Genomic DNA, 24,544 nt, shown 5'->3' with positions numbered 1-24,544 from the left:
ATTTAATGAACACGTTGATAAGTTGGTTAAGGTCACTCGATTTTGTGTTAAAATCATAATTAAAAATCATCCTTATTTTGTGGATTTTTTTTGACTATTGTTATAAAAATAATTTTCTCTCTTTTAAACGGAAAATATGTAAGTTATTTTAAATTGTTCAATGTCATTAGATTCCTGTTTGGCAATGACATAACTAAAATAAATGAGGAAAATGTGTACATAATTTTGACGAATATAATATTTAAAAATGTAAAACGTCAAGGATACAATTAAGTGATAACGAATTTATAATTTATTTTATTTAATTTAAATATAATAAGGTTGTCTTTTATCATGGGAATCGTTTTAAATAGGTCCTTGAATTATAAAAAAAATATCATTTAGTAAATACCCATATATTAATAGATACTTTACAGCACCTTCGAGATTTATGGTTTTAATGATAATGATAACAATATATTACGTGGCTATAACATCTACTAAATTTTAACTTAATACCTATCTTGACTGATGGATATATTATGTACATATTATATTGTTCAAGTAAATTTATCTTGAAAACAATTTAAGGATGAAATTAATTGTTATTAATTGAAATTTTATATTAATAGTTTTATTTTAAAATACAATTTTTGGTTAGGTATATAGTTTTATTACTAAAAACTGTTCGATGAAGTTCATTTTTATTGAATATATACTGAGTTTAATCAAAAATGGAATCAATCTTGCGCAGACCTTTTTGGCAGGGTGGACTAAGCTAATTATGATTAAGATACTTGAAAAGATAGGTACTTTAAAATACTTTATTAATTCAATTTTCATTGTATTTAGTTTTTTTTTTAGATATATTTTTTTAAATTTATTATAATAATAATTTGTATAACAAGTATATAATGGTTCACGAGTTAGGCTATGGCCAACTTGGTCCACCCCGTGCGCACGCCTATGAATTATAATGTATGAGATATTATAATATTTATTTTTAATATTCTATATTATAATTAAACCTTTTAAAAGGTAATAATAGAGATGATAGATATTGTTTGGTTACTGTTTATATCTACAAATTATAGTGACTTGAATATGGGTATTCTAAGACACATTCCATATATTATTTAAAAAACGGTTTTTTTGTTAAATTTATTCATTACTTATTGGATTAAGTGCAAAGTCTAATGTTTTATATGTTAATCTGTATGTAGTTTGTTTATTTACAACTATCAGGTTTCATTATTTATTAATTAAAGTAAACTCTTTTATCTAACGTTTAGAAACATTAATTTGGTATTTAAAATCTAAATATTTTAATATTATTAGTGTTTAATGAAAAATAATTTCTTTTACATTTGATCGAACTCCAGATACCATTTCATTGATGTTCGTTTTAGAGCTCAAATGTTTGCATAAATTATTTGAAATATAAAATCATACCTATAAAAGTATTTTAGTTGTTCTAGAAACTTTCTATAAATATTTTTTTTTTTGAAAAAATCATAATATTTTAGACATTTTGAAGAATGTATAATAATAAAAATAAGTAAAAATTTAAAATAAAATAAAGAAATTTTAATTGATATCTATGTAATGTATAATATGTTAATTTATCATAAATTAGTAAAATATAATATTTATTTTTCATAAAAAAAATATACACGATAACTGGTTTGCTAAGATATTATGTCATGTCTTAAAAACTGTTGATAATTGAATTGTATACTTAAAATATATTGTTCTAAAACACCTCCCAATCAGACACTTTGCATTGATTTTCTTGCCTTATATCCTTATAGGACCATATGGCTATTGGCTATGCTAATATATAACTTAATAATTGTTTGGAGATTTTGAAGAAATTAGTAAATTAATTTTCATTTTGTTTTATATGCGTTTTACGTAACACATTATTTGTTATAGCTTTAAATTTCGTATTATGTTACGCTTAATATAGGTATTATAGTTGTCTATATTATATATCGTAGTTGATATTAGAGAGTATATAGTATATTATTTGATTGAACAAATAGTTCAAAGTAAATTCACGCTTTGGAGCTGTCAACTGACAACTACATGACGTGGGCGTAGACGCGTGGGCCGAATAGACAACGATGATGTCGTCATAAATCCGCAGTTTCGCTAACAAATAGGCAAATATACTGTTTCAATCACCTGTCATCAGCATATTGTTTTGTTGTTTTAACGTATTTATTCGCAACACATATATCTATCTATTCTATTATGTGTGGTACCTATGTACATACAATAAAAAGTTGACATTCTAAACGTTTTGATAAAAAAAGAGTGGAAGAGAGAGAGATGATTTCATCGTATAATGTATCTACTATACTTGTATGAACTGGATGTTTGCTAAAATGGACAAGAGCAAAACTAAATTGAAAGGAAACTAAGGGTTGCAAAAAGTATTAGCCTATGATTCGGTATGGAGATACAGAGTGTCACAATTACTTTCAAAATTACTAACAGACGGCAACATGTTTAACTACATCAAATTCTTTCTTAACTCAAGACAATTCTCAATTTCTCTTACAAATTCCCGATCAAAGAATTACTCCCAACAAAATGGAATTCCTCAAGGTTCGTCACTATCGGTCACCCTCTTTCTTCTAGCAATAAATGACATAACTAACACCATAACATTTCCTGTAAAAGCCAACCTTTTCACAGACGACTTTAATTTCTGGTTCAAAAGTTCCAATCTAAAAACAATACAACACTTCTTACAAGATACAGCAAACAACATCGCAAAATGGTCAACACTGACCGGTTTCAAAATCTCTAGCCTTAAATTTCAATGCATCACATTCTCCAACAAAAGAGGTCAAAACCACATCAACGATCAACATCCAGTTAAATGACAACCTCATCCCGAACGTAAACACAATTAAAATACTCGGAATTTATTTCGACAAAAGAATCAACTGGTTATATCACCTTAAACAACTCAAAATATCATTGTCAAGAAGTCTCAACATCATGAAAATGATAAGCCATACCACATGGGGTGGGGACGAAGATATGCTCATAAAAATTCACAGACATCTCGTCAGAGCGAAAATGGATTACGGTGCAACAATCTACCAATCAGCCAAATCCCACCACGAAAAAATAATAGATACTTCTATAAACTCCAGCTTAAGATTCACTATTGGTGCGTTCCGATCTAGTCCCATCGAAAGCATTCGAAACCTAAAGGAGTGGGAATCGCAATTATTAACCATGACTTTTCTATCAGATTCAAACTCCCTGAAAGCTGTTCTATTTACACGGCAGAAGCCAAAGCAATACTCAAAACAATAGAACACATATTACTTAATAATGATCATAGAAATCCCCACAAAAGTAATCTTATCCTGTCAGACTCACTCTCCTCAATCATGAGCCTCAAAAACCCCTTCAACACTACAGATATAGCAAAACTTATACTGCAAAAAACTAGCCTATAGCTTACCAAACAGGTATCAAAATTTCACTAATATGGATCCCGGGGCACAGCGACATAGAGGGCAATGAAAAGGCAGATCAAGAAGCCAAGATAGCAGCAGAGCACACTGATATACCCATATTAAATATTTCTACATTCGCAGACAAAAAAAACCAAATTAAAGAACTGATCAAAATCAAATGGCAAACTCAATGGCTCGAACAAAACACCAAATTGAGAAAAATTAAAAACTCAATTTTCAGTTGGCCCAACTTCCTCACGAAAAGAAGAGAAAGAGTAATTATGAACAGACTTCGCATCGGGCATACTCGATTAACCCACGGTTACCTCATGTCAAAAGATGAAAAACCTATCTGCACAACATGTGGTACCGAACTAACAGTCCAACATATCCTCACAGAATGCCGTCAATACAAAGATGTACTCATTCAACTGAACATCCCAACCACTCTAGACGCAGCCCTCGGTCCAAATGCAGACTCCACACTCCAAATTTTGACTTTTTAAGAAAATATGAATTGTTCAATTTAATTTAAACAATATATTTATGATACTTGGAAAAAAAATGTAATCAACGTTTAAGACTAATGGCCGTTGTCACCGATGTCTTTAGATCAATAAAAAAAAAGTATTATTGTTCTGCCTAAAACCCCATGAATACACAAAACTTAACATAATTTTGTTGTTGGTGGTTTTATTTTTTTTTTAACTTTTTTTTCTGATTTGCCTGCGGATCGTTTATTTTCCTTTCTCGCTACATAACCATCATATTGTTATCTAACGGCCATGGATGTAAATAGGATTCTCAAATGCATAAGGCTTGAGCCCAAATGGTTTCAAGAAAGAAAATATTGGGAGATTTGTCTTCCACCCAACACTTACCTACACACAGTTTTATCTATGATACTAATACAATTCCAGTCTATCGCAAATTTAATGTAAATTAATTTTTTGAATAATTGTAAAAAATTAAAGAGTTGTATGCAGTCATAATTTATATAAATATATATCTTACCTATTATACCTAGTACATAATTAATTTCATAATAATTAAATCCTTCTTTCCTTCTCGGAAAACTCGTTTGAAATGTGTTCATTATTAATTTGTTCCATGTTGGACCTTGGATAAGTATTTATTCTTCTTATCGAGAAAAATGATCTGTTAACCGTTGCCGAGTTTATAGTTATAGGTAATGCAAGATGCATTAACTTTACTTATTCACATATTTATCACCAAAAGACTAACCGCGCGTTTAACAGTAACTAAATGAAACAAATGCAGCGAATTAAAAATATATAAAATACAAAACGAATTACGAATATATACGATTGTCATCGTTAGTCAATTGTCAGTCCGTCACAGTGACAGACGACAGTTGCTGTGTGCCTAGCGCCTACAATTGCTTGAACTGATGAAAATGAACTAAATAACCAGTTTTTAATAATACTAAAGGAAAATCTATTTATTTTATATGTCGAAAAATATCACCATCAAAATATTGGATTACTATAATTAATTATAATCTTAAATAATATTACAATTCCATACGTTATTATACTTATTAAGTTATCGGTGATACTGAATTTATTGTAGCACCCGGTGCGCCGGCGGTGCATACTACTTGCGTCCGAAATAATTAACACTAGGTAAGTTGCGTCCCCCAAAAAAAGGTTCAAAAAGGGTCATAGCCTATTTGCGTCCCGGTATACCTTTTTAGACAGCCTAGATGCGTCCATAGCCTATTACAAACTAATGAGTAGATTAATTGCTTATGAGTAATAGGTCATTATGCATGGTTAAAAAAATGTTTATTAATTATATTTTTAAATATATAAAAGCAGAATTGGTTTTTTCTCTGAATTTTTTTATTTCTTTGTTTAAGTAGTCAATTTTTTGGTTTTTTTTTTTTCTATATTCTTTTTTAGGTGTATTTATGCTATTCATTAACACATAAGTATTAATTTGAAATGATTTTAAAACATCGATAAATTGATAAATATTTGGATGGCTTGAGTAAAAGGATGAATTAAATTTGGAATGAAATGCCTCACATGCGTTCGTTGTTCGTTGTACACTAGATGAACATTGTGCCCATATACTTGGATGAAATTGAGCATTTTCAGATATATAATTTTCTAATATGTAATCAGTAAAATCTAAACATTCTACCGGAATGATTGGAATGATTTCATAGGCAAATACGTCACTTAACATTTCTGGAGGTAAAAATGGCAGTCCAAAACAAAGTCTAAGAAATAAACCTATTTCTGTTTTATTTTTATATTCATTTGCCAATCCAAGATTTTGTATTTTTCGCCACCTACAAAATTCATTTGTGAACCGTTAATCATATAAATATTTATTATATTTTTATGAATGTTAATTAATACATACCACGATTGTCCCAAGTGGAAACGACAACCTTTTATTTCCGCTTCTGTCCAAACTGTACACACAGCTTTATGAATTGCAATTTCAAAATCAACAAACACGGTATCAGGAGCAAAGGTAACATTATACTTTGAACACGATTCATTCAAATACGTAAAAGCTCTTTCGTATGTTTTATTTTCTTTGTTAGGTAGTAAAAAAAATGCCAGTGGAATATAATAATCATTCATCAGACCATGTATTGTGAACATTTGTAGAAAATATTTTGGGCAATATTGAAAAGTCCCGTCGATATATATTGTTTTAAGGTTACTTAGAAATCTTAAATTTTTTTCACATGAAAATAATATAATATTTGTTTGCTTATCGTTTACCATAACAAAAGTTTCATTTTCAGCTGTAAATATTTGGTTTTGTTGTAACATGTTGTGTACCTCTTCAGAATTTGTTGGTAATTTTGGCAAAATAGTTCTCCGAGCATTGTACATATTTTTACGTACTAGGTTAATATCTGACGCAGTAGAAGTAATGCATCCGCCACTCAGCTCAGTACAAATAAGTTTGGATGGTTTCATTGATATGTCTGTAATAGCTTAATAAACTAAACTGAACTTATAGCCATTAATTATGAACAGTTCTTTTTTCGCGCACAATTTGGAACTAAACATTTTTTCCATTTTAACCACAAGCACTGTATAACGGGACGACTGGACGAGTGAACTTGTACTGAGAAATGTACAGCACCGTGCAAAATACTTTATGTTATTTTGATCAATCATAATGATATAAGATATACCTATCAAATGGTGACAATCAGACATCTCCTAGTAATCAATTTTATTACACTAACCCGCTGTAATGATATTAACATTTGTATTAGTGGGAAAATGCTGATAATATTTTACTGTTCGTCGTAGACATTTCATGGACAATTTACACATATTATTTACACATATTATTGTAACGCTTAATCGGCGTTATCGCATAATATTTATGGACGCAACTAAGTAATGACTTTAATGGCAGGTAAGAAGAATAATATGGTTGAGTTGCGTCCACAAAATGGGACGCAAGTTACCTGTTGAATTTACTACCTGTAAAATTTACCTTTTTCGGGGACGCAAGTAGTATGCAGCCTGCGCCGGACCCCGGTAGTCGGTACCTGCATGCCAGCACGCACATCGCTTACTTCCGCATGATAATATTTAAAAATTGATATGTTTGGGCGGCGGCGGGCCTTTAAAAAGTCTTCAACTGATCATACGAAAAATTGCCTATACATACCATTATTATTACTTTTATTATATTTATAGGTTTTACCATTGGTTATAATTTGTATAATTGATATAGATTAAAAATTGTATAATTTATCATAATTAAGATAGCCTATATATTAAAATATTTTAAGCTCTCCTAAGCCCCCACCCCTTAATTACGTCTATGCTAACGGCTAACTGAGAACGTTTATCCAATTAAGTGAACATCATGATGCGTTAATATTTCTATATCCATAGTCCGTACTCAATTGTATGAGTATGCCAGTTCGTTGAATTAAATCATTGAAATATCGAAATTTAGAATGAATTGTTTTATTTAAAAAATATCTTAATATCTATAGGTTTTTTTTAAATACCAATAAACAGCGTTTCAAGCTTTCAACAGCGATAGTATTAAGGTTGATGATAAAGTATTAACTTATTCTAAAATATTGCTCTTTTTTATTTGTAAAAAATTTTTGATGAAACTGAAAATTGAAACAACTACCTATTTTAAGATGTTAAGTTATTATAAATTAAATTAGGTACTTTAATCTTATTATACTTTGACTAACTATATAATATATATATATTTATTTATACACACAACAAATACTAAATGTTTTACAATTTTGAACATTTACATAATATATAAGAGTATAATATTGTGGGTAACATTAAAATCTCGATTCTAACCTTTTTATGTTAAGACTTAATTATAATATATAAGAAATAATTATAAGTTTAATAAACTTTACAAAACTCCTTACATTATAATTCTTTGTGCAATTGTACATTTACCGAATAATATATTTATTTCATAGATATCTAGATTTGAATTATTTCAAATAATAATTATTGGCATTTGAAAAATCAATATATTTTTAATCGGCGTGCAACATCCCATGAAATGTCCTCGGTTTTTAATACAATGTTGATTGATCCATGGTATTGCCGTATCAGCCGTCAGCCGTGTACACAATTAGCCAACTAATTTTCACTTTAATGATTATTCAATACAATACATTATCTTAACATGCAACAATAGGCAATAAAATCGATTTTCGTGCAGTGTTGGTGGATAATTTATAATATGCAATAGGTGTAATGTTTGTTTTATCATTGTTTTAAATCATATTTTTAGTATAATATTATTTGTAGTGATGATTATCACGATAACTACTAAGTACCTATGAGATGTTTGTCTAATGTTAACGATCATATTTTTTATAATATTATGTCGATAATTAATGATATTAATGTAGGCAGTGGCGGCGTGAATTATTTTATTTCGCGAGGCAAATGAAGATGTTCGACCACCATAACCTAAATTGTATAGCACAGACCATGGATGGCTTTGCCACCACACCCCCAATTCACAATTCTACAACAATAATACACTTTGTCATGTTAATTATTAACATTGTTATTTTGCTCTCCATGAATCCAGATAAACAACAACAAACATTCAAATACGGAACCAAGTGATGTGACTAATAATCAAACGAATGTAGGAGTCTATAGAATTTTTTTTAAATATAGGTAAATGTAGAAAATTAAAAACCGAACAATATTTTTTTATCTTGATAAACCAAAAAATTGGTTTGTTTAAATATTTTCTGGTTTCCTTAACTTAATCAATCCACCTTAGTATTACCACAATATCGCGTCATTATACACTATACAAAATATTATGTTAGTAAATAGTAACCATTATTATAGGTATAATCTATGGTGAGGCAATTGTCTCATAAAACACCCTATCACACCGCCACTGAATTTAGGTATAACAATATTAAAACACATCAAAAGAATAGGTATCTCAAGTTACAGAATAATTCATACACATTTATAAATATTTAATAAGGATTATATTGTATTCTAACTAGGTACGAATGTACGATAAGTTCTATAGAAGAAATATAAATAAAATTTCTATTATTAACTAGGCATTGTGACATTGTGTTTTCAGAAAATAAAAACAGGAAACCAAAGTATTAATTATACATTAAATGGATATTGTAATTGATCGATCGAATGTTGCACGTCTATAAGTATTATATATATAAAAAAAATAGTGAATCAACCACTGTGACGCTTGGTATTAATAACCCACAGTAGTTGACGGTCGACAAAATTGATGATAGTTCGGTGTATCTATTAATATTTATTTTGTTCATAATATTGTGTTGGAAATCTAATAAATGACTTGGTTCGTACGATTAGGTTAAGTCCAAATTTGCATTTAAATTAGTTTTTATCGATTAAGAATCGTTTTACGGTTGCATTTATAATACAGTAAACTCTCAATTATCTGCGGGGATTAAGGTAAATTGTGGATACTACCATGGATAATAAGCAAATTTCGCGGTTAATCCGCAAAATACAAATTGAAACAAAAATGTTATTATTATATAATTAAAAAAAAAAAAATGATATTATGTTAAATATTATAATATATAGCATTTAACAGGTTAACTGCCACGTGTACATTTTTTTGTACACGAACAAATCTCCATACTTGTATATGCAAATATTTTTATACTGCCCAACAAATTTTAAGCGATAATTTGCAAAAACCTCTTTTTTATAATTTTGATTAAAATAAGAAATATCCATTTCCTATCTTCGCTGAGTAGACAAAACTGGTCCTAGGGGCCACAATATTTAATTCCAATGTTAAATTAGTACAGATGTGTACACATTTCTGTACACGAAATTTGTTTGAAAAAAAAACTCGTGTGCAATATAATGTACACGAAAAGAAAAATGGTAAGTAAAGGAATGTACACAATTTTGTACACATGGCACCGGGTAAAAAGTATCAAAAATCATAGTGGCAGTTAACCTGTTAAAGAAAATTAGACAAGTACACGTTGTATTTGTATTTAAGCATTTATATAAATATTTAATATATATTATTTAGCATTTCAATTAATTTTTGACAAAAACATATTATAATATTTTACCTACATAACAAACCTGCTGATAACCCATATAGACATAATCACATAACATATAGTTAACTGTAATGTGTGTTTTTTTCCAGGCTCATAACCTGCACAGCACTGCGGACGTGCATTCGACGGATGAATCAGTTTTCGATCCGTGTCCGTCGTTTTTGGGCATTTGCGTTCCACATACATTCAGCGCACACGTCGTGAACAAATGGTTGACAAAATGACCGAAATATTCAATTCTGGAATGGCGATTGGTAGGATGCATTGCATATAAAATTATTTACCATCAACCCATTTTTCTCACGATATCGTTTCAACATCATTAGTTGGTGTGTTATTGCCCATCATAACGCATTATAACGATGCTGTAACGTTGCTAATAATAATATACAGGGTTAAGCATGCTTGTCCTATTTTTATGGTCAAATTACGCATGTATTAAAATTCAGATCTTTGAATTTTAAAATACGCTTAAAGACTATTTTCGAATCATTGACATTTTTTATACCACTTAAAGATAATCCTAAGACAATAAAAAAGTTCAGTTTTTCAAATAGGAACGTTCCTTTTTTATTTTTTATTAATAAGTACATTTTTTGTTTTTAAGAATTTTGCTGTATCTAAATAAAAATTCAAGCTAATATAGTTTTGAGTCCTGTAACTTTGTGTTTTAAGGATAATTGCCTTTATGTCTATTGTTATGGGTTAGTACTACTTAACTACTATTACTATTGATTTATCGATATAAATTATTTGTAAAAATTATCCAAGTTTAATAAATATCATTTTTAAGGATTATTATTATCCTTAGTATAAACATTTTATTAACTCAGAAACTATTCATGTATCATGTATATTTTGATTTAGATAGACCAAAATTTTCAAAAAATATATCCGCTGAATAATTTTCAGTAAAAAAAGGGGGGAGGTCTCATTTGAAAAATAGAGATTGGTATCGCTACAGGATACTCCTCAAGTATTACAAACAATGTCTTAAATGTTGTCTTTAAATCTACTTAAACATTTTAAGAATCAGAATTTGAATGAATGTAGGTACTGTTATAACCATTATAATGGGAAAAATGGCGGTAAGCATGCTTATAAAAAAAATCACTCTGCATACATACGTATATCGTTTTATAATAATATACGTTCTCTACCATCGTATTATTATTATAGACGTGGTGCGGACCCTGCGGCAGAGAATTATCGCCGTGTGCCGGAAGTTGGGCATCAGCGTGTGTTTGCGCACTGTCGTGTTGATATTTTGCTTGACGTTCTTCTGGGTGCAGATGCACATGTCTGAGGTGGCCGACAACGAGACGATACAGATACTGGCCAAACCAGACGGACTGCTGGACGCTAATGATTCAATGTTGCAACTGGTCCCACAGGTGCGATTTAAATATATTGTAATATTACACATACAGTCAATATTATTATTATTATTATTATTATACTAGCTAATACCTGCATTGCAGCATACACGCGCCTTGCGTGTACGTCGTATACAGCGTGCGTACAGGAGTTCCATGTACGATCAGTGTGTAACATTAATGCTCATAGTTTAATATCCGAATCGCTTTATGATGTATTACAAGTTCACACTAGATATGAGTGATGAATGATTAAAACTATTCTATTTGAAACCTGCAGGTCCTTGCTTTATATACTTTCAAGTTTTCGATGTGGCTTGTTCCATTTAGTCATCATACGAAAAATATCTAATCGACATGGGCGCAAATAGTGTTTGAGATTTGGGGGTAGGTTGCTGAAACTCTGCAGGTTTAAATTGGAAACTCTATTGACACTATATATATAATGTGGTGTATGTATGACGTTAGTTTTTTGGGGGGCTTTACAAAGTTTAGGGGGCTAACCCCCAACCCCACCTTTTTTGCGCCTATGCTAATCTATATATATATATATTATATAGTCAAATTTATCCCATACTAGCTCATACATAGCAGATATTTTATAGCCAATTTATGTTTAATGTATATGGTACCTAATACCTAACCTAACGTAGTAGTATCTTTTAAGAATATATATTATATTATCGCCAAGAAAAGTAGTCGTGTCGTGCTTAAGATCATTTTTAACAATGATGAACAGGAAAAAGGGTAGCTAAATTTGACAAGTAGGTATGATTTGCAACAGTGGTTCTCATATTTATTTTATCATTACTCCCCCCCCCCCCCACACACACACACACACACGAGACACGACTCAAACACGAAAACGTGGAGACACACGTAAACCATTAAGACCAAATAAAGTAAATATGGCTTAATTTATTTTATAATTATATTGCAGCGTTAATATTTAGTTTTAAATAATATAATACAGTGTTTATTTCTATGCTAAAAATATGTTATTTACCTTAAGTTTTACAGCACTTGCCAAAAATAAACTACTAGGTATTTTATTGTAATAAAAAATGATCACTCTGATTTATATTTATTCTATATTTTATGATATTATCTGTTTTGTGTTATTCACTTGATATCGTATAATATATTATGCGCTATACTACTGCAGTGCTATATACCGGATATTTGAAGTCAAACCGTAGACAAATACTTGTGTCCGATTTCGTTTCCTCTGTACGACTGTACGATATAATATATATATCGATTTAAATACATTCCGCGTAATAATCATATCATTCATATACTCGTATATGTGTGCTGTATAATATATTATAGTATATTGTTACCTTATGAATTATGACGGTATATACGCTATACATATAAATATATATTATAATATATGTGCAAGTCGCAACTCGTAACCAGTGGTGGATTTAAGAGTTAAATGTCAGGGCCCCGACCCATGAGTGTAATTTCTTTTGCCTATTGAAGTACAAAACCGACCCGGTAATTTATTATACTCGAATTATAGAGCCTAAATTATTATTATAAAACAAAAAAAATACAAAAATTAAACATTACGAACTCGTTGGATTCTGCCGTTGACTAAATAAATGCGTGTGCTAAATTTGGTTTTGCTACTAACGTATTGTTCGATTTTTATTTTTGTTTTGTCTTCTAATTTTCGTATTCGTATATTTTGTGTATTACAGCATTTGCACAAGTACTTGGTGGCGTTACCCCAGCGTGACCGACCGTATCAGGCCATACTGCCCGGAAACGCCAGTGAACACATCGCGACGGCGGCGGTCAGTCTGAACGCATCCGAAATACGACGTCTGATCGATCAGCAAAACTCCAAACAGGTCGTGCTCAACGAAGACGTATACGGTCCGTTACAAAACGATTCTCTAGTCATCGTCATTCAAGTATGCGACTAAATCATTTGACATAATATAAAAATCAATAATATACCTATACGCATATATAATATATTTTATACATTATATACATGTGCAGACGCCGAGTGATGATGCATACACGTGTATTATTATAGTCCATCAGTGGTTCCCAAACTTTCTCAGCCTCGGAGCCTTTTTTTGAGTAGAAGTGGAGCCCCCAAGAAATATTTGACGTTAATTTTTATCTGCGTGTGTTCTAGCCATCTTCTATGAAGTGTAATAAACACGAATTGTATATATACATATGCGAGTCAAAATAAAATTATGTTTATGAATAAAGGTGAAACAATAGTATTAAAAGAACTTGGAAAAATATTATTTATTATATTTACAATTTAATTTTTATTTACAATTTTTCCATCGAAATTTTCCATCATTATGTATATTGTATACAGGGTGATTGATTTATCATAAAACACTCATTATTTCAAAAGTATTGACTTTTTTCAAAATATATACCACTCCACTCTGCCAATCTAAACTTTAAATACTTATAAAGTTATAACTCATGAACTACTAGCCCCAAATTCGATTTTTATATATCAAAATACTTAGAAAAATATTCTGCTTTGGAATATGAAATTAAAACTCTATGTTGTCACTCAAAAAAGTAAAAAATTAAAAAAATTATAAGAATAAAAAATATTTAAAGGTATAATTTTTTAATAAAAACGTTGGTTTTTTAACAACTTGAAACCATGTAAAAAAATATTTTGAAAAAAGTCAATACTTTTTGAAATAATGAGTGTTGTTTAATAAATCAATCACCCTGTATATTGATTTTAAATAACTAAAATCTTTTTAATTTTTTGTGGTGTTACGAACTGATGAGTCCTTGGTAAGTCATCACTCATCATTGCGGAGTATCAAGGGCTCTTCGGAGCACAGTTTGGGAACCGCTGTTATAATCAATTCCTACTGAAATTCCATGTGTGTGTGTGCGTGCGTGCATATGGATGTGTGTCGTTATTGTTATTATTATTATTAGTAGTAGTAGTAGTATTAGTATTGTCATTATTATTAACTATATACATAAGATTCGTTATACGTTTCCGAATGCACACGCTGAACGCTATCGACCCGGAAAATGGTAGACTGTAATGATTATTGTAATATTACAGTTATACTATTCAGCTATATATACGATTTATGTTGAACTCTGGTTATCGCTGTTGTTTAGGTCCACACGCGTATTATGTACCTCAGGCACACGATAGTGAGTCTGGCGAGGGCGCGAGGCATCGAAAACGCGTTGCTAATATTCAGTCACGACCATTATGACGAACAAATAAACGAACTGATACAGATGATCGACTTTTGCAAGACCATGCAGATATTCTATCCGTATTCCATACAAACGCATCCGGATTCATTTCCGGGCGAATCTCCTGAAGACTGCCCCAGAGACATTGCCAAATCAGAGTAATTATTCCAATAAAATTTTATATTTACCTATAATAAGATTATACCTAATAATAATATTTAAAAAAAAACAACGCTGCACTCTCTTAATTCTTAACATATATATATATATATATATATATTATTGTGGTTTCACGTGTGTGGTTCTGATTTTGTTTTCCATTTGTACGGTACAAAGTGCGATCAAACGGAAGTGCATCAACGCCATGCATCCGGATCAATACGGTCACTATCGAGAAGCTAAATTCACCCAAACCAAACATCATTGGTGGTGGAAAGCAAACAGGGTGTTCAACGAGTTGGACGTCGTCAGTAATTACTCGGGTATGTAACGGACTTAAGTCACTTACCTCTGCAGGTCGTCGAATGTGCGGGGCGAATTCAGTGGTGGAAATATTACGCACTTCGTATTGTGTATATTACATTTTAGCGGTGGCCTAATACTCTACGTCGGTTCATTTTTGACGCGGAGTGTTTCAAAAAAATAACAATATAATGCATTATTTTATGCATAGGACGAACCGAGCATGATCCATTGACCAACGCCCCTCTTTTCATTAAACAATGAATTTATGTAAATTCTTATTTTTCACATCACAATTTAAGCTCCTTCGGGCTTTGACAATACAATATTTATTTATTATTTTTAAATTTAAAACTAACATTATTTTATCGTTAATCGTGAATTAGGTGCATTTTTTAGAAATGTTTATACTTATGTATTTAAATCAATAATTGAACGAGTAGTTTCTGAGTTTGTTAAAATGTATAAACTGTAAGGATATGACTGTTCTTAAAGATAACAATCTTTTACAATAACTTGCAACCAAACATTGAAAAATGTGTAGTATTCAATATAGTGCTTATTATACCTACGCCGACAGTTTTTACAAAATTCTAATATTGTTAATAAATTATTATAGATTTTCGTATCATGGCAGCCGCCACTTCTAAATCTATTCTTAACAAATACAAAAATAAATAACTCATAAACTAAACGTTCATCATATATTATCAAATTTGATAGGTACGTCAACATTTTCAACAAAACAGCTTGCTTCGCTACTTACATGAAAAAGAGGTGATCATAATTTAAAAAAAAAAAAGTTGTTATCGCCATCGCAGGATACTTTGTATCCAAATTCTTAGTAACGACGCTGCCTGCTTTCTCATCTTTGAATAAATTAATAATTTTTGTGATCTCTCTCTAGAATCAAAAAAAAAAGCCATTCTACTATATTTCTGTTTGTGAGTGCATTATTTGTGGAAGGAGGGGGGAGGGGGTTGTCTCTAGGCTTTAACATCTTTACGTGATAACGTTCCACGAAATGGTCGAACTATACATCGTCTATATATCGTTTGTATGCCATTTTCAGGTCCGATTTTATTTTTGGAAGACGACCATTACGTCGCAGAAGATTTCATATACATGCTAAAGTTGATGGAAAAATCGTGTAGCGTAGCGTGCCCACAGTGCAGTATGTTGTCGTTAGGGACATACTTGAAAACGTATAATTTTTACGGAGAAGCAAAGGTGCGTTTTGATATTTTATTTTAATGTTAACGTAGGTACTACGTTTAATCTTACATATTATTATTATGTTAGTAATAACTCCCGTGAAACTTACTTGTTGAATATAATAATATAATAATATGGTGTTAATTGATAATTTTTTCATTATGACTGCTGCGGTTTTGGATCGATTCTGTAACATACACAAACAATTCGTCATTACATATAAATGTATAAAAATAAAATTTTGGACATTATAGAAGGATATTTTAAGGGTAATACGTCGACAGCAAATATTTGCTGCAGAATTAACACCGCCGTCTTGGAGTTTTAAAATAGTTCCTTCGTTTTCACATTATGATAAGGTTGAACAGTTTTCCTTATTTGTATCTATATTTGTTTTTTTTTTTGCATGTATACATTATTAATTATTGTACCTATTAATTATTCCAATAACCCAATTTTAGCTTTCGTAATTTTTCCTTATCATTATACCCGTCAAAAAAAATGTCTTCTTTTTATGTTCGACATAAAACTATCTGCATGAACATTTCATACATGCCTGCCTATACTCTTAACTAGAAATCGCTACCTGTTTAGTATAATTATACTTAAAAAAAAACCAAACGTATTTTTTAATAGTTTTTCGCTCGGTTGCATATTTCGTAGTATTACCTTTTCCATCTCATCTTTGGAAAATTGTATATCGCGAATTAATAAAAATAATTTAGAACGCAGATTGTTCAGAATACATTTTTTCTTGAGTATAATAATATGTAGTAATTTAGGTGCATTAACCTTGAACTGTTGGTTATTAGTTAGAAGCCTCCATGCGACTTGACCGTCATGCAGTTTTTCAATGCGTTTAATTTAAACGATAAGGTAAAAAAAACTAAAAACTATTCCTATCGGCTTTCGATATTAACGAGTTTTGCGCTAATGGCAATTTACTAATTACAATCGATTTCTGGACACTTACCTAACCACCTAAATAAATAAAACTCTTTAAATTGCATTACAAAAAGCCACGCAATTATTTCGCAAAATTGATGTGGGCGTGTATGCTGTTGTACCTATTTAATACATTTTAATATCTGTTTTGCACGAATGATAATATTTTTGTCAGGCAGTGGCGCACAGTAGATTTTTCACAAGGGTGTCGAAAATATTTATCTCGCGGTACCCAATCTGAGTTTATACTCTTTATACAATTAATATTAAATTAAACAAATATTTATCAAAATAACATCCGAATTCACCCAGAACCAGTCACACTCACCCAGTCACCCACCAATTCTCTGAGGGGTGTCAGTCGACACCCCTGACCCCCCAGTGTGCGCCACTGTTATCAGGGTTTAGTGCTGTGGCCGTAGTGGCTAATCATTTTAATTTTCTTTTAAACCGATTGATCAAACTTATTGAATTTATACTTTGATTTGATTATTGTGTTTTTTGATCATTATCGTATACAAAGAAAGAGAGTATATAATATTAAAAATTAATTTAAACACAAAAAGTAAATTATTTAACTAATTCTAATTTATTAAAATTGCTGAAAATTTATACTTGCATGTTGCAACATCCTTAGAATATATTGAATGGTGTAATAATCATACCTGTAAGAAATTAGATATATCAAGTCTATTATTTGAAATAAATTGATTTAATTATATTTTTAATAAACCATTTTGAGTACCCCAGACCCTGAAATTTTTTCAGAAAATAAAACGACAATATACTAAATATTTAATATTATATTATATTATATTATACACAATAGCATAACAATAAGACCAAATTAGATTAATAACTGTTCTGAACTTTTTCAAGTTGAAATAAACTAACAAAATAAACAATAATATTAAAAAACTTTCAAATTTCACAAAATATTATTGTATTTTTTTTTATCAAGTCTGTATGAAATAATTTAAATAGTTCTCTGAGTCCAGTAATTTATAGTGGTATTGAGACATTAGTATTAACAGTTACCTATCAAAATAAATTTTGAATATTGGTATAATTTATTTGCTTGCTTAAATTTGTATGCCATTGTGTTGTTTAATACTTTTTATAAATTATAAAAAAATTGTCTTATGGAAAGAAAATAGTATTACTCATCAAATATTTATCATTGTATCAATAAAGATTATAATAATTCTAAAATTGTTTATATAAAACTCTTATAATTCTGTGAAAGCACTTTTATGTCTTTTGTGTCTATTCTGTCTTTTCTAAACTCATTACCATGGTAACATAATAAAATTGTTGTTTGTTTTATAAAAATATCATTTAATGATCTTTTTGGCCTAGACTCCTAAAAGTATATATAGTTTTTATCAACATATTTTTTTTTTTTAGTTGACAGAGTCATTTGTTGCGTATATTGCATAATGACGCGTATGTAATATCTGACTCGTAGAAACCAGTACTTAGCATAATAATTGCTCATTGTTTGTTGGGTTTTCTTACCTCTAATTGTTTTTGTGTTATTAAGTTTGTGAACTATGAATAATATATGTGTTCAATTGAAATTGACATCTGATGATTTAAAAGTAAAACAAAAATGTTAATAATTGTTTGACTCTTTTCGGATGTTGCTATAAAATATTAATGTATTGATTTATTTAACATTAGCTGGTTCTTGAATTACTTTAGTCAATGTATTGCATTATAATTGCATAGTATACCTTAGTTAATAATATTAGTAAATTTTAATATGTATGTTTTTATAATAATAGAGTTTTTTTTTAAGCATGTAGATAATTGTTACATTTTGTGTTAAATTTTCTAATAATGTACCTATAAAAAAAAATGTTTCTTTAAACTGTACGCATTTGTTCAAATTAAATTAAAACTAATTGTGTTTGTACACGATATTTGAAACATTTTAGGCCGAAATTTCACAATGGATTAGCAGCAAGCATAATATGGGTATGGCGTACAATCGAACTGTTTGGAAACAATTTGTCGATTGTGCAGATACATTCTGCAAGTATGATGATTACAACTGGGACTGGAGTCTTCAAAGTGTATCCAACAATTGTCTTAGCCATGAATTTAAAGTGTTTGTTCTCAAAGCTCCTAGAGTATTTCACATTGGTGAATGGTAAGTGATCATAAAATTAAGATACTCATGTTTAAATATTAATGTGAAACATTTTTCTTGTATAGTGGTGTTCATCATAAAAAAAGTTGTTTCGATATGGCACTCATTGCCAAAGTTCAAAAACTGCTTAGTTCTGTGTACAAATATTTATTTCCGGTAAAATTAGAAGTGACCTATGCTCCAATCAAAAAAAAAGTACTGCGCAAAGGAAATGGTGGATGGGGTGATGTACGTGATCATGAATTATGTTTGCGAATGGTAAACCGCCAATGGTGACATTTGGCAATTAGTATTTAATATTTATAATATTAAAGAAATAGGTCAAGTTCCTATGTAACATGGGAGTATAGACCTCCTAAACGCATAGACATAATACTAAATATTGCAATAGATATTGTTGTCTATGCTTGAACCAAGTCTTATTTTATTTTATTGTTTTTTTTTTTCATTATTATTATCACATATTTATTTTTGTTTAATTATTATTGTTTTTTTTATTGAGTGAAGTTTGATTTTTATGTAATGCGTTGCCATAATTGCGCTCAAGAGTTTTTATTTTTTATGTAGTACGGCAACTATTATAAGTTATGTTTAAGGCTCGATTACATTATTTGTATAAAATAATGTAATAATGGTATTTTTCAAATGTCACTGTTGGTTTGACTATTTGGCATGAATTTATATATCCCAGTGATTTTTGAAATATACTGTCGACATAACTCATAAGTTTTATATTGACACAAAAAATAAATAACATTTATCCAATTGAAAATACCAATTTTTGTATGATTTTCAGAGTTGTTCATCAATGGAGTACATTTTAATGTGCTATAAAACTATAACTTACATATTTTTAATTTGTATTTCATTATTTAGCTTCAGCATTCCATTTCATTAAGCATAATTTTTGATGCAAATTAAAATTAAAATGTGCAACTCTGAGATTAACGTTCTAGTCATTTGAAGTCAATATTTAACTTTTAATTACGTTCATTTCCCAACTATCAAAAGTCATTAGGTTAAGTTTCAAATGTAATTGTAATCTACAAGAATTACACGAAAATAAATTTATGAATTCTGTATTTATTTATTTTTTATTTATCACTATCTCCAGATATTTAGATATAATCAAGAAGAAAATGTCTGCTAAATCAAAAAAAAAAAATATATTAATATCAAAATATTGTCTGTAAGTTCAAACATGTTTCATACAAACTTAACTTATGTTTATTATTTATGTAACTTAGTATAACTAGTTAATAATCATTTTTTGAAGCGATTTTATTCATAGGCATCTCGCATCTAACACTTTAAGTCTAATATATTGTATATTCTATTAAATTCATCCTTGTATTTTATCCATGCCATTACACATCTATGCCTTAGTTAAAAATATATATATTATATATATATATTCATATAATGCGCCAAATTCTTAGAATACAGAATAAATATTTAAACTTCTACTAAACTGTATTCACATCAACTAAATAATAACGATGTAGTTTAATCTTGTTATTTAAAAAGAAATTTTATAATTTTTTAACAGAATATTTTTGTTTTTATATATATTTACAGAACATGTGTATTTTATTTTTTTAATAACTAAAAAAATGATTCAAAATAAAAGTTAGGTTATTGAAGAACATATTTTAAAATATTTCTAAGCCTTTAATGGTTAAAAAAAAAGATAATTGCATCGTTCTCTGTCCTTTAATGTTATAATTTACAACCATGTTCATTTTAATATTTACTCCTTGGCTGAATGTGATTTAGGTGAATGGTATATATTTGTATACTCAGTTTACTCATGATTTATCATTCTTTCGATGTCAAAATTATTTATATTACATTTAAAGACTAGATTAATATCTAAAAATATTGATTTATATTATTTAAAATTAGCTTCCTCCAAAATAATATTGACAACTCAAACAATGATATTACTTATGATTGTATTGAAACATATTCATTAGCTAATATTAACTTACTCATAATAATCATATTATATTAATATTATTTCTTCTATGATATTCATTATTTAAATATATATATATATATATAGCAATGTTGTAATTGTATTATATTTACCTAATATTTATGTAACTATCATAATATTATGTTAAAATATGAAGTAAAACTGAAATAATTTTTTCATATGTTGCGAGTGTAAAAATTAATATCTTTAATTAAATTTATATTTTTGAAAGGTGATCATTGTAGAATCAAAATGAATTCATTATAATACTAATTGTCTTACAGTTGATGCATTTATAGTATTAACTAAGACAAATTTAAAAACCATTATAATATTTCAATGTGTCAAAATATACATTAAATATGCCCAAATAGTGAAATGTGCTCAAAAACATTTATAAACTGAACTTACAAAACAAAATAAATGCATTAACAAAGCTTGAATGAAAATCAACTTTAATTATTTGTTGTAGAATAACCATCTCACGTTTTGATGCATTTCTTATTATGATTTTTGTTCTCAATCATCAGTTAGGTAATATAATGTAAGAAGTGGAAAATTTAATTTTTTATTAATGTTGTTGAAATTTAATTTAATATACATAGTATTGGAACTGATAGTTATTTAGATATTTTTTGTATCTCAATATCTGGGCTCTAAATCTTTGGCATATGCCGATATGTGTAATGTGTATTTATTATTATTATCATTTCCATATATTTTTTGACCCAAATAAAATGATTATTTATTCATAAATTGTATTTTTCATATTAAACTACTAGGATTTGCTATAATCAAAGCTTAATAACCCTCCCCTATGAACTACTTAATTGGTGCTTACCAGTCACTATAATAATTAATATTGTATGAACTATATGTTATCTCCTATATTAATTTTGTGAAAAATATTAAAATCAGTACATGTTGGTAGTTTGAAATATATATATATATATTTTTTATATGTTTACTTTATAATGAAATATCTATATTAAATTGTATTTCACTAATGATATAACTTGTTAGTCATAGGTAAAAAGACCCAAACGGCTGATTGATTATTATTTTGAATGGAGTTGTTTTGCAATACGTCATTCAATATGTTTAAGTGTGATGATATAAAAATAAGCTTTTTACAAATAGATATGATGAATATTTTTGAGTTTTTTTTTTTTACATATGCTGTACAATAAACTGCTATACACTTTTTGTGATGTTTGATTTCAAAAACTAGATACTTAAATATCTAAAATACTTTTTACATGTATTTATCGTTTTTATATGAAAATATAACAAATGCTTATAATCATGAATTTTAAAGATTCAAATAGAATATGTGAGTACATTAATTATTGTGTATTTATATACCGTATTGTAATGTTAAACTAAATATGGAATAAAAATAAATATTTATAAATTGCTTTTAAGTCAATTAATTTATTTAAATAAACCCAAATTCAGACATGTTGATTATTTGTATGTTAAACACTTAAATTATGTTTTAATTTACCTATTTATTTTTCAAATTAAATTTTTTATAGTAATTAATGATATTATAATTACTTTGGTGATAATATAACCTACCAATTATTTTTATCTAGATTAATTATTATTCGGGGATAAAATAAATAAGATGGACCTATGGAAGGAACATTACAAATTTAATTTTTAAATTTAATAATTAATACAATCACTTTTTTTATAACAATATTGATTTATTCTATCTAAATAAGTCTGTCATGTTTAAATGTTAAATTCAATTATTTGTTATTTTGGAGCAGGAGTGGATTGAGATTCATTCGGCCTACTATTATCAATAAAAAATCGGCACTATTCTATTACAACATTTTAAAACTATATTTTTGACTTTTGGTTACTTACGACTCACCATAATCAATGGGTACCTAGTCGATAAATGTTTTTAAAATTTGAATTTACTTGAGGTAATATTAATTATTTATTATATATAATCATTGATTAGTATTTATAATCAATGTTTTAATTATAATGTACTTTAAATAAATATCATTATTCATAGGTAAAATCTCTTGGATTGCAAACCAAGTTTAGTAGGGTTAGTCGTTTTGACTGGCGTTTCCTGAACTCTGGTCCGCGAACCCTTAGGAGTTGATTCATACCAAGGTGGATTCCGAACAGGGGCGGATCAAGGAAAGTTTTACGGAGGGGGCGCAAAATTTTATTTATACTTACGACTAAGCTGCCTGCATTGTAACATAATACGTAAAAGCAACAACAATTATGTTGGCCCTTAGCCTTCAGGAATATATAAAATAAAAAAATTGAATCAAAAAAAAATTTTCAAGTAATTATTTTTAAGTACTTGAAATATAAGGTATACTAATAAAAATAAACAACAATAGTTTACAAAACAATCTTTTGTAGTTCATAATTCAAACCTATTTTAGGGATTTTTTTTTTTTTTTGGGGGGGGGCGCCCCTTTCGCTCCCCCCCTTGGATCCACGCCTGATTCCGAAATCATTTTTACTTTTCTCTAATGGGTCTGTCGGAGGAAAATATTTGGGAAACGTCGGTTTCGACTGTTTAGCATTTTAACAAGCCAACAATGTCTAATTGGTAACGGCATTGGTCTGTATTATTTATATTTAAATTAATTCGATAACCGCAGCGCTATCTACTAGACTGTCATCAAATATGATAAATGATCGGAACAACATTTTTTAAATTACCTACCAATTTAGTTTAATTTATACAAATACAATCTATACAATTGTGTAAATGTACACTAATAATGAATAAAATACTTTCAGTTAAATTCTCCGATATATGAAACGAATTTTGTTGATACCTACTTGAAAATCATTGCTTGGGACTTCCCAATAAAATAACGCGTTTTGTATTAAAAATTTCAAACTCGCTTGCACTCGTTACTCTTTGTAATGTTATATTTTAAAGTTTATACATAACAATCATAATATTATATTCCCGAAAAATTCCTGGGAAATTAAACGGTATTTATACATGGACATAAATATAGGTCCACTACGATTTACTCGTAATAGGAGTATGTAATAAATACATTATGTTCTAAAAAAATTGTCAAAAATAATAATTATGTTATGCCAAATGGATTATTTTGTTCCAGC

General features: G+C 28.8%; 2 protein-coding genes across 5 annotated transcripts in view; one reads left to right on the top strand and one right to left on the bottom strand.

Annotated features, from left to right (window-relative positions):
* The window catches only part of Mgat2 (alpha-1,6-mannosyl-glycoprotein 2-beta-N-acetylglucosaminyltransferase), a 37,129-nt gene extending 15,347 nt beyond the window's left edge, over window positions 1–21,782 (top strand). For 3 of the 4 annotated variants that reach the window (XM_089228801.1, XM_089228799.1, XM_089228800.1), the window contains 9 exons: window positions 10,158–10,322; window positions 11,248–11,462; window positions 13,154–13,369; window positions 14,583–14,824; window positions 15,003–15,148; window positions 16,201–16,358; window positions 16,598–16,702; window positions 19,229–19,443; window positions 19,509–21,782. In XM_089228801.1, the coding sequence (XP_089084927.1) occupies window positions 10,277–10,322; window positions 11,248–11,462; window positions 13,154–13,369; window positions 14,583–14,824; window positions 15,003–15,148; window positions 16,201–16,358; window positions 16,598–16,702; window positions 19,229–19,443; window positions 19,509–19,719 (1,554 nt within the window). In that variant the 5' untranslated portion in view covers window positions 10,158–10,276 and the 3' untranslated portion in view covers window positions 19,720–21,782. The remainder of the gene's footprint in view (window positions 1–10,157; window positions 10,323–11,247; window positions 11,463–13,153; window positions 13,370–14,582; window positions 14,825–15,002; window positions 15,149–16,200; window positions 16,359–16,597; window positions 16,703–19,228; window positions 19,444–19,508) is intronic. The other variant, XM_089228802.1, reaches the window with a different exon arrangement.
* On the bottom strand, window positions 5,277–6,481 carry LOC149054956 (uncharacterized). Its single transcript, XM_089229473.1, has 2 exons — window positions 5,856–6,481; window positions 5,277–5,781 (listed from the first exon to the last, which is right to left on the bottom strand). Exons 1-2 carry the CDS (start codon window positions 6,425–6,427, stop codon window positions 5,277–5,279), a joined length of 1,077 nt encoding a protein of 358 aa, XP_089085599.1. The 5' UTR covers window positions 6,428–6,481.
* Window positions 21,783–24,544: the final 2,762 nt, after the last annotated feature.

Source organism: Diuraphis noxia, unplaced genomic scaffold (genome assembly GCF_037042655.1).
Source record: "Diuraphis noxia isolate RWA-SAM2 unplaced genomic scaffold, SU_Dnox_SAM2 contig0005, whole genome shotgun sequence".
Classification (NCBI taxonomy): domain Eukaryota; kingdom Metazoa; phylum Arthropoda; class Insecta; order Hemiptera; family Aphididae; genus Diuraphis; species Diuraphis noxia.
The sequence above is the reverse complement of the archived record's forward strand: the minus strand, read 5'-3'. Positions and strand labels throughout refer to the sequence as shown.